Source organism: Platalea leucorodia, assembly GCF_965183815.1.
Source record: "Platalea leucorodia genome assembly, chromosome: 1".
Classification (NCBI taxonomy): domain Eukaryota; kingdom Metazoa; phylum Chordata; class Aves; order Pelecaniformes; family Threskiornithidae; genus Platalea; species Platalea leucorodia.
Genome location: NC_138823.1, coordinates 63,493,559 through 63,505,412, shown reverse-complemented (window position 1 = coordinate 63,505,412; position 11,854 = coordinate 63,493,559). Strand labels below are relative to the sequence as shown.

General features: G+C 34.2%; 1 protein-coding gene across 3 annotated transcripts in view; it reads left to right on the top strand.

Moving 5' to 3' along the window:
- Positions 1 to 2,401, top strand: part of NETO1 (neuropilin and tolloid like 1) — a gene marked incomplete at both ends in the record, with an annotated part of 67,793 nt that extends 65,392 nt beyond the window's left edge. For 2 of the 3 annotated variants that reach the window (XM_082311237.1, XM_082311236.1), the window contains one exon: positions 2,317 to 2,401. In XM_082311237.1, the coding sequence (XP_082167363.1) occupies positions 2,317 to 2,401 (85 nt within the window). Of the gene's footprint in view, positions 1 to 989; positions 1,051 to 2,316 lie in introns of those variants that run through there. The other variant, XM_082311238.1, reaches the window with a different exon arrangement.
- Between the last annotated feature and the right edge of the window lie 9,453 nt (positions 2,402 to 11,854).

Below are 11,854 nucleotides of genomic sequence, written 5' to 3'. Positions count from 1 at the left end.
CTCCTGTTTCCTGAAGGATCCTGTATCTCAGTTTTACCTTTCTACTTTATATCTTTCTTTTTCTTTTACTATTTTACACATACCCAAATGCATATACACACAGGTCAACAGAGAACAGGTACAATTTTTAAAAACCAAAGAAGATTTTCTCTGAGTCTAGTTTTTGAAAGAGCCACATGCATGTGGTTTCATTGTAACTGAGGTGGCCTTGAGTATCATCCACTGTTGGTCTAACATCTCTAAATCAATACATCAATACATCAATAAATGAAAACCACATGTATCCATTTTGATGCATGGCACAACAATGAGAAACACAATCCTGGGGTGAGGAAACCCCTTTTCTCATGAAACATTATCTTTTATTTAATGAATGACAATATTTGCAAAACTTTACCATATCTGTTCCATTATTAATCACAGTATCTTGGCTTGTCATATTAACATATATATATATATATCAATGAGAACATGAGACAGCATAGTGAATAGAGAATACTCATATATTTACATGATAGAATGTAGTTAAATCTTTCTAATCAATAAAAAAGTAAAGTCAAGCATGATATTTTTAATAAAAGAACTATTCTTACTGTATATTGCACTTTGAATGACTGTTAATATGAATGATTAAAAGTTTACATGTAAAAGAAAAAGAAAAGCAGAAACATTTATGAACCATTTATTTGAAAAAGAATACAGAAACTTTTTGTGTATATTTGTGTTTTCTCTTGCATGCATTATTTATGCACTTCTTCTGACTGTTTACATGCCCTCCATATTTTCTTTGCACATGAAGGCATTTCTGTCTCTTAAAAAAAAAAATGAGTTATTTGATTATCCTAATCTAATTGCATGCCAGTATAAGTTACTTCATGAATATTGATCAGATTATCAAGGTGTACTGTTTATTAAGTATCTATATGCATATATTTCTTTTTTTCTATGCAAACATTATTATTTTGAATGAAATAGCCATAACATTCCAGGTTCTGCCTCATTGGGTCTCTAAGCAAACATGAGTCTGAGTACAACACAACTAGGGTCTAAGAGACAAACTTGAGGTAAGTAAACATACCTATACAACAATTGAACCATCTGTTTCTTTCCATTTTATTTGTTATATTGCTAAAATGCATGTTAGTTCTCAAGTTATATGTCACCCCATATGGAGAGAGCCAGGTTTAAATACTGAGAAAACTGAAAGACAGATGACCACTTTAGCATTGTAAACTAAGAAAAATCTATTAATTCCTTATTCTTGACAGCACTATAATCACCCCCTAGCTAAATACAATCTTCATTCCAAACACATTATGAAGACAGATGCTTTGCATGGCTCTTGTGTTTCATTTATTTTTTTATTTATGAAAATAAAATCTAGAGTCCCAGCATGTGAAATAATAGTTATGTAAAACTTGGCAATCTAGACCAAGCCAGGAAGATGTGGAACTATCTGTTTTCAGTTCATTTTATTCATTCAACCTTATGAAGTGTCGGGGGAAGGGTATGTGATATTACTAATAAATTTAGAGATTCTGTAGCACTAATGTTAATGTTTGCAAATTAAACTTCCTTTTTTGAGTCTTTTCATAGGCTTTTCATTTTGTATAATTTGTTATCAACACTTAATCTCAATAAATATAATCTCAGATGTTTATAATGAAGTTATAGATAGTTGCTAGTCTGACAATCTATATATATATGTGTGTGTATATATATGCACATAGATATATGTATATACATGTTTATATGTGTATATATGTATACAGCAATTTTACTGGGAAAAAATCCATTAAGGCTTTTATTGCTTCTAGATCGGTTAGGTAAATATTTTTTCTGTATTTTTCATCAGAGAGAGAATGTATTTTAACTTTCTTTTGCTTTCAGACAACTATTCATGCAGTCATGCAAACTCTTAATGGAAAAATCTATAGTGAATTATTGCAGCTGTCTGAAAGAGAGACTGGACATGTTTCTAATTTCATTTCATTGCCTTTATCCAAACCTAGGAAGTACAAACATATTTTACGTCCTTAGCAAGATATTCCCATTGCACAATAATATGTTTCTTTTGTAATTTGGTTACTGGCCACCAAGTGCTCCTTAGTTTTTAAATATATTTGGAGATTTGCTGCAAACTTGAAGAAGAAATTAGCTCCTAACTGAGACTGTCCCTCTTTTTTTTTTTTTTTTGGTCTTAGTTTTATTTCAGTTGATATGTTTCATGTCTGTTATTTACTTGTATGTTGTGTGATATGTGGAAGAAGATTTACATTGAACTTTTGTTATATGTACATTGTTTTCATTATATAGACTGCTTGAGAATAGTGCGCTCCTGGGTGATTTTGAACATGCTACAATGAAATGTGAAACTATCGTCCTTGGAAACACCAGCTAGAGGTTTTATGGACTCTCTGACCAGCTATTCTCATATCATGACAAAATTCAGCAAACAGTGTTGAGTAAAATTACTAGAAGGCAATAAGACTTTGTTTATTATGCTTATCAGTCATTTCTCTTTTTTTTCCTCTCTTCTTTTTGTTGCAAGTTAAATTCCCAATTTCAGGAACAATTTATTGAAATCAGGTATTTAACCATTCATAATCACTTCAACAGAAATATTTGTTGGATACGCATCTACCAATATGACTGAATTTGACGTTGAGAAAATAAGCTGCATGTATGTTACTGAATATTTGAGTTGGCAAAAATCCCTTTATTAGATACATTGTAAAAAGCATGCATTCACAATTAATTATTGCTGTTACTGTTCCATTTCTGTGTCATATGCTTGCTACTTGTAACTTTTTATATAAAGATACATAAAACAATGTATAATAATTTCTTACCTTGAGTTTAATGGCAATGTTTTCTTTTAACAAATTTACAAATTTTGTGTAATTCAGAAGATTAAGCTCAGAATGTCACTTCTAGGAACTTGAAAACCAGATACATCAGAGAATCAGCTGTCTCTCATCCCTCACTTATTGAAAAGCAAAATACATTAATTTTTTAAGATTTAAATTAATTCATAATATATAAAGTTGATCACCTAATTTCAGTTAAAAGGTTTGTGATAACCTTTGTGCTCAATTCTGTACTCTTAACTAATTTATTTCTATGACAATTATTAGGAAGTTTGCTTCAGTGTAGCGGAGTAGCAGATTTTTATCAGTTATACAAATGTTATGGCTGGGCTCCAATTTTAGAGATACAGATATAAACCACTTCACTTACCTCCTTATGCAAGATAAAATGATATTCATAATTCAAGCTATAAACATTAGTAACCAACACTGAAATCAAACCTGAGAGATTAAGTTATTAAGGAATTATTGTAGGTTGAAAAGCCACAATTATGTAAAGTTGAAAACCTCTTCATTTAAGAACTCAATAACCATGCATAAAATCATAGTTTCATTATCTATTTAAAGTGTTATCTTTCAAATTCTGTTTCAAAACAAATCCCAGTTTCTTCTTAAACATATTGTGTCATTCACAATTGTTAGATTTTCCTGTATAAAAATTTTGCTAGTTTTATTGAAAAAGTGGGAAGAATTCCATGGATCTTTGCAAAGTATAAACAGACGGGAAAAGAGAAAACGTGAAAGACTAATATAAAAAATAAGGTGATCTATATCAGCTATTTAAATATATAGTGCATAATTTACATAATTAAAAATACAGGAAATCTGATTTCTACAAAACAATTTCTACAAATGTGATTTAGGAATGACATGAGAAGAAGATGGGTTTCAGATATTTGCCTCCTTTTTTTGTACACTATATTTGCAATCTATTTTATATAATTTGATTTTAGCTTGATTAATTTGTTTGTTATCACATATTAGCTGCAAAAACCACTCCTCCGTCCTCTGCAGTCAACGAGTCATTGAGTCATCTCTTACATGGATTTTTAGCATGCACTAATAGTTCATTTCCAGGTCTATATCTTTCCAAGTTCATATACATTATCACTGTTTTTTTCCTTAATCTTTCCAAGTCCTATCTCATTACCCCTTCTGAAGTCTATTATTTGCCACATCCATGCTTAAAATGCATGCATCCATGCATCCATTATAAAACCAAGGAAGACTGAAAGACTTGCTGAAATAAATGCATATACATGCACACACACCTTTATGTATATTTATAAATATTTACTAATGGAGATCGTGTATAAATAAATATATAAGGAGAAATCTAAATATGTGAACTTAGCTTTGAATGAATTATATTGGTGACCTAGAAAAATGTTGAAGCCTTGGATTTTAAAGTTGCTATATATTTAAGTGCCTAAATCCCACTGAAACATAGAGTTGGTCTAGTCCCTCCTAGACAAGCACACAATGAAATCCATTTTATGATTTTTCCAGTGAAGTGTTGACTGAGAGAGCTTAACTGGAGAAGATATGGGCATTAATAACTATGTTGCATGCAAATCCTTGCTTTCTTAAAAAAAACCCCTAATTGTATCAGGGAAAACGAGTGAGAAACATAAAAACCTGTGTAAATAGAGCAGGTCAAAGTGAGAATGGTAATGCTTACTTGATCTTGGAAACTCCTTTAGAAACATGTTGTCTAATGAATAGGTATACCCTTAAAGAACACCACCATTGTAATTGATGAAATATGTATATACTGAGGGAACAGGGTCAAATTATAAAATTATCTACTAAAAAATAAACAATAATATATTCAAACCCAATTAAAATATTATAATTGAAATATTTAATTTTAAGAAAATATATTCTGTAAATAGTCAGTGTAAATAACAGCCTAGTCCACTATGCTGCAAGCAGTAAATGTAAATTTTGCTTGGTATCACACAATAGTGGGATACCTTAATGTGATCTATAAAACTCAAAATATTAAAATAAAAGGGGTTGTTGCTGAAAGTAAACAGTTTGCCTTTCCTATGAGTATTTTTTATTATTATGAAGCCACTTTTTTAAAAATAGAAAGCAATTCAAGCAAACGAGTTCAAACAGACAAGCTAGTTCAAGCAACTTCAAGTTCATGCAAGTTCAATTAGCTATAAAGAGAATACTCAAAACTGGTATTTGACCACATACTATAAGTGAAATTTAACCTGTTCTATGACACCTTTTCCATTTTATGCAAAGAAGGTTTGGCTTGTTAAATTAACACAGCTATATGTATTCTGTATTACGATTTAGTAAATTACTGTGGATTAGCTGAGCTGCTAGTGTTAGCTTCATGCATTTTACCTCATGTTTGCCTTAAGCTAAAACTAAGAACGGTGGATACTAGACCATTTTGGTTTGACTGGTGTAGTGTGTGTGATGCAGAGCCATGTTGACAGTACGCTTATTTCTTATATATTTTTTAAAAATGAGTTTTTGTTATCACAGTGCATTGCCATATTGTTCATAGTTGTGCTTGTTTTTTTTTTCCCATGGGTGTAGTGTTATGTATATGCTTTTATTTTTAGATGATAGTGTGAACAACTACTCCCAACCATTTTTCTCTGTTCCAGGAAATATGGACTTTTCAGTTTGTGAAGTCTTCTCTGCAGTATCATTTAAAAATCTCAGGAAGTCCATTTTGTAAACCATCCCAGTGTAAACACTATCTTCCCAATTCTAAAAACAGCTTGGAGAAAAAAAAAAAGGCTCTGAGAAATGTTAGTACCTTATCCTTCTCTTTTTCTCCATTTTTATGCTGGAGATATTCTCTTGAACTTAGCAACAGAGTAAGCAATGGGAGGGAATAAGAAAAAGTAGGAAGGTTTCCTGCTCAGAAGAAATTGCTAGCACCAAAAAAAAAAAAAAAGGCAGACAAAGAAAAGAAACAGAGAAAGGTATGCTAACTAGAGGAAGAGTATGAAGGATTGTTGCTCATACCCATTCACAAATTTACAGACACATTTAGGACAGATAAATTCCTTAGCCACCAAATAAAAATGTACTATCCATGTCCATCTCTAAAAGATAGCTGTAATACCTGTGCTTTATAGAATACTGTCCTGCAAACAAGAAGCTGGCCTTTTCTGTTTTCTTGTTTTCTACTTTATGTGCAATTTTCCTGCTACAACAAAGATATTCTAGCTGAGGGAGCACAGCTGAAGAGCTAAGTGATACAAAGGAAAAAAACTGTACTGTTCAAAACTCTTTTTAACACAGAAGTCTGTATCTGATCTGGAAGTCTCTTATCTCCTCACTCCTGACTCAACATTTGATGTGAAGTCCTGGACTCATGGTTCCACTGCTCTTCCTCATCATTACTTCGGCATCATCCCTCTTTACTCTTTGATGATCATTTTACATCTTTATCACTGCTGCCTTTCATTTCTGTCCACAGTGAGTTTAGTTGTGTTCCCTTCTCTCCTCCAAATTAACTGCAAATGCTGAAGTCCTGTCAGCTCACTGACCTTGTGTTAACCTTGCATCCACCTGGCTCTTTCCCATCCATCACTTCAGAGCCATCTTAACCTTACCTTGCCTATAAACAGCAAAATGAAAACATGTGATCACAGCATATCTTAATTACCTTTAATTTATGCAGCACAACAAAAGCTATGAAGATGAATTGGAATGAATTGGAGTGGGGGCTTATTAGGGGTATTGGATTTGTATTTTAATGACTGTGCATCAATGTTGTCTGGGCCATCTACATCTGGGTTGGCATGCCTGCTCCTGCTATAGTCATACCTCAATGTGCCGCAAAGAGAAACTTACTTCCACCCCTTTTCTTCTCCCAGTGATACCTGCACCACTGTCAAACCAAGTTTTATTTCAAGAGCTTCTATGTTCTCTCCTATGCTGTATTTATATTAGTATGTCCCTCCACACAACATAAATCCCTGTCCTAGCCTCCTTCACCTGCCTATTAAAACACATTTCAGCTGCATAGCCTGGCAAACACCTGCCAGTGGCGTGGCAGAGCTATCATCAGCAAGGTAACAACATCAGCCACCAGGAGAAGAAGGAGTTGCACTTCCCTCCATTTGCTTTCCCAGGAAAAGGAGTCATGCTGATCTGCATTCTCCCAACAAGGTCACTGTGGGAAAAAAGGGAAGCTGCCATCCACTTCAAGCAACAAACCGTAACTAGGAGTAGAGACACAATCTAAGCAGCCCATGATAATAAACAGAAAGAACAAGATTGCTCAGATTTCATTGCCAAAGAAGTAACAGGCCTGACCAACACCATGTAGCAGCATTGCATCTCTTCATTCTCAGATAAGGGAAGACTGAAGTGCAATCTCTCTTTATCCCAGGGAGCAGAATACTGCAACTGTGAGTACCAATTCTGTGCATGGTTCTGGAAGGACTTAACAGTTGCTTGCATAAATGTAGGCAGACAAAGACTTACTGGGCCTATAGGGGCAGTCTTGTGCTGCCACATGCAGTGGACAGCTCTGCAATATCTAATTACTTAGACCTTTTAAGTTTGCCATTCTTCAGTCTGTCCTCCTCAGCTCCAGTGAGACATAGTAAACGCACTCTATTTCTAAAATGGTGGTTTCATTGGAAAGTGATTACTTGTCATTTAATTTAGTTGGATGCGAAAGGCATCCATGGCACTTGCTGCAGCTATTGTAAAAAAAAAAAAAAAAAAAAAAAAAAAAAATTGGTGTTTTTTGCACACATCCTGGATACATGTATCTGGTTAAATGAACGATTCAGCTGCATCAACTGCATCAGTAAATGAAGACACCTTCCATCTAAGGTTTTGCTAATAAAACTGCAGGGCCTGATTCATGTTCTGTTCACATCATTTCTCTAGATCCTCCTTTTTTCTGAGTTCAATGAAAATTTTAATTAGGAAAAGTCAGTTTGTTGAAAGCGAATGGCTTTCACCATCTTTAATGAAGCACAGAACACAATTTACATTGGGGAAGAAGAGCTTCATTTCTCATTTCTTGCTTAGCACTAGAGGAGTTTTCAACATCAGTGAAAATATGGGTGAGCTGCTCTTTCCCTTTGTTTGACAAATCAGTGATTCAATGCAAACTTAATGTTCTATGCTTAACTGACCTGGGTAAGTTAGAAAAGGAAGTAAAACAATGAAAGAGAATGCCAGAAATCTAAAGTAAACATATTTTCCCGATGATCAATACAGCAATAATATTTTTAACAGTTACAAGACTAACAGCTGAACACTTAGTTATTATACAAACCCAATCCTAACACCCATTTTTGTAACAAATTTCATATTATCATAAAATGTCATTCAGCTGAGAAATACAAATGATTTTATATTTGTATATGAGGTTAAAATTGCAAATCTAACATTTAAAAACCTGTAACAAGGAGATTATATCCTTTATTCTGGGACAGACATTTTAAATACAACTGATTTTTCTGGCCAGAAAGAATTATTGTCTTCTTTTTTTCAGAGCCAAGTATCTGCATTTTGAGTTTTGTTTGCCAAATGGAAGAAAATTTTAATCCCTTTCCAACTTTTTCACTCCCAAATTCTACTGACTATTTTGGCATAGAAAACACCCATAGGGTGGTTTTGTTTGATATTCTGAGCATATCTGCACCTCTTTGGTAATGAAACAGTACATTACAGCTTTGCCTGCAGGAGGAATTTCTTCAACTATTATCTAAGTTGCATGGCAAAGATTCAGGCGCAGAGACTTGTGATGTCATTTGAGAGTAACTTTAGTGGCATAAAGGATCTTGTTAACTTTTAGTGTGTTGGTGAAAAGTCTACACCGATCTAGGAAAATATTGAGCATTACTTAGCTAGTAATAGCTCAAATCTTAAATTATTAGAAATAATATGAATATGCCATCTCCATTTTTTAGTATCACCATCACAGTAGTGATTGGAAGAGAGAGTGATATTAACATGGGCAACTTCCAGTTCATAGCAGAAGGGAGCAAGGATAATGTGACCTTATTATTACACATGCTAGGGTTTTCAGATCTGTGATTCTTCTCCTTATATTCAGCTAGAATTCTTAGTTTTACTCCTCCTCCCCCTTTTGTAATGCAAACTTTGTACTATGGATATGTCTATGGGATGAACATCACTTTTTGCAATTCAGTAGCTTATCTTGGTGGGGACTCAAAAGGAAATAATATCTGCTGGGATAACATATAATATACAGCTTTTTTAAAAAAGGCTATCAGATGACATTAGAGTTCAGCTGAATCATTTAATGTGGTGCTGGAAAATTATTACTTCCTACATGCAAAAAATAAAAATAGGAAAGTACTCTGGAAGCTCTGCATGATTTTAGTTCTCTAAGATTTTATTGTTCAACTGGCTTTGATCAAAAGACAGAAATCTCAACAGGGACATAAACTTTATACAGCATAAAGTTTTAAACACACATCTGTTTGGAGTATATGAAGAAAAGAAAGGGAACATTTAGGAACTTTTTTAATGGTTTGAGAAAATGAGTGGTTCTTCTATCTCAGAATTAGTCAAACAGACTTTGCACAGGCTCCTTTCTGTAGAATCTGCACATTGTGATGAACAAAACATTTAAATAGGAAGTATAAATGCAATCTTTAAGAAGGAACAGAAGTAGATCATGGTAGTGAAAATGTTTAGAAGGTGTGTGATTCTGAACCTAGTGAATACTACCCTGAAATACTGCAAAACAACAGCTCCCTTTGGTTTCCTTAGTATTAGGCATATGGTTTCAAGCTGCTACATACCAAGGGGGTAACATCCAATGAAGTCACTAGGAAACTTCTTTTCTCACTGAGGCTCTTGTCTAGTCCCTGAATCAGGATCTTGTCATCCAGTCTTTGAGGGTGGGCTCACCACCCTCTGTTGCTGATGACACTAAATGGGCTGATTGTTCAGAGGTGATGCTCTTCGTGACAGACCTGTTGTCATTTTTGTTAGCACTGCAAATCCACCTCTAGCTATGCTAGTAATAACAGAAGTTAGTGGGTGATGGAGAACTTGGTCCAGTTAAGCCTTAACTATATATATATATATATATATATATATATCTATCTCATCTGTGTCCGTTTCTATATTTTAGCAGTCAAAGTAGAAATAACAGGGCAGCTAATTTAATTTAAAATGCATTCTGTCACTCTGCTTGGATTTTCTTTAGCATTCTTAAGACAAGTTCATTGACAAATACCTATCTGGAGTATTTCTTGTTGAATGGCATGGCTTAAATGACAATTAGCTTGAGCATGGAGCTCTGAAGATCTAAATTTTTGTATCCCTCCCTCCCGCCCCCAATATATATTAACATTTTAAAGCTCTCCAAGCCTCTCAGGAACTGTTATCGAGTTTGTAGCTGACTTTTGTCAGTGATGAGTACTAGCTGGGTCAGAAGAAAGAAGAAAATCTTTGCATCTGAACATTGCCAATATATTTTCTCAATGTGAAGAACCATCTGAGTTATATAGCCACATGGATCCTTCTACTGTTAGGGGAGAAAAAAACCCTACAGTTCCAACTAGCTAGGTTTATGTCATAGTTGTATTTTCGCCATGTGAAAACAGTCCTTATTATCCTCAGTTTCAAAGTACATACAAGAGAAAGTGGAAAGCAAAGGAGGCTGCTAAGGAAAAAAACATCCAACACCCCAACAGTGGTAAGTAAATAAATCATTGTACACTTGTGTATAAAATACATGTATAGTATACCATGGAGTGGAGCCACTTCTTTTCCTTTTGGACAATTTGCAAATCCTCTCATGAGTTTATGGGGCTGTTTTTAGACATGGATCAGGCATTGTCTGCTAACATTTTAGGTATGTTTGCTTCATCTAGTTATAAGAATTATGAACTCTACATTCCTAAATACTTTTGAAAGCTATTAGCCAGACAGTTCCAACACCTTCTTCTGGTCTATGTATTTCACAGATCATTTAGAAACAGGAACTATGCTATGGAACTCCTGTGGAGCCTAGCAAAACATTGCATACCTATGGCATCTAGCTGGTACTGTAATCATAGTTCATTGTTTGAAAAACAGGGAAAAATGCAGTGATGTAATATAAGGTCACATTTGAGGACCCAATCCACAGGACCCTGGAAAAGGACATTTTAGTGAAAAGGCAGTGGAGAGTTATTTCTGAGAAGCTTGAATTTGTCCTTTTTCGTATGCTGATGTCTAAAATGATAACAAGCATTGTGAAGGAGAAAGGGAGAACAAAAGCATAATCCAGATTCTTTTCTTTCATGATAATAGTAGGCTTATCTCTACATCTGCTGCCTGGATGATGTATTGTTTGGGGAGGATTCTGTGCTGATACAGGCTTTTGATCATAACATGTAATGCTAATGCTTATGCAAGCCTCACCCAAGCTTTTTATTGAAGTTTCATAAAATTCATAAATCCAATAAACATGATATGAGAATATGACAGCATTTTGCCTTTGCTGTTTTCAACAGGAAATACATTGTAGATTAAAAATTTGCAGAAAGCTCAAGTTTGAACAAAAGTCATGAATCTCTTCCCTCCCCCTGGTCATAGATATAGTGGAGTTTAACACAGACTAATTTGTAAAAATGTGGTGCATATGCTGACATATGCAATCCATTTTCTAATATAGCCTGCTTTCCGTCACTTAGAATGCGTATTTCCCAGGTACGTGGATACTCCATTATGAACACAAGAGCTTATATGTCCCCAGACAGCAACAAACAGTCATCAGATTGCTGAAAACTGCAAATGTGCCCAAGCTAATGCTGCAAGTATTTGGACTGATATTGCACAAAGAAACTGGACAGAGAAATACAAAGGCAGGCTTTCATCCATTTCCAGAATATTTCATGCTTGGCATTACAAAATGTATTTCAATTGCTATGATGATGAACATAAATTAAAAAGATTTATCAGTTCTCTTTCTGAAGATTCTGGTAGTATTTTATTCTGGGGGAAAAAAGATGCAGCTA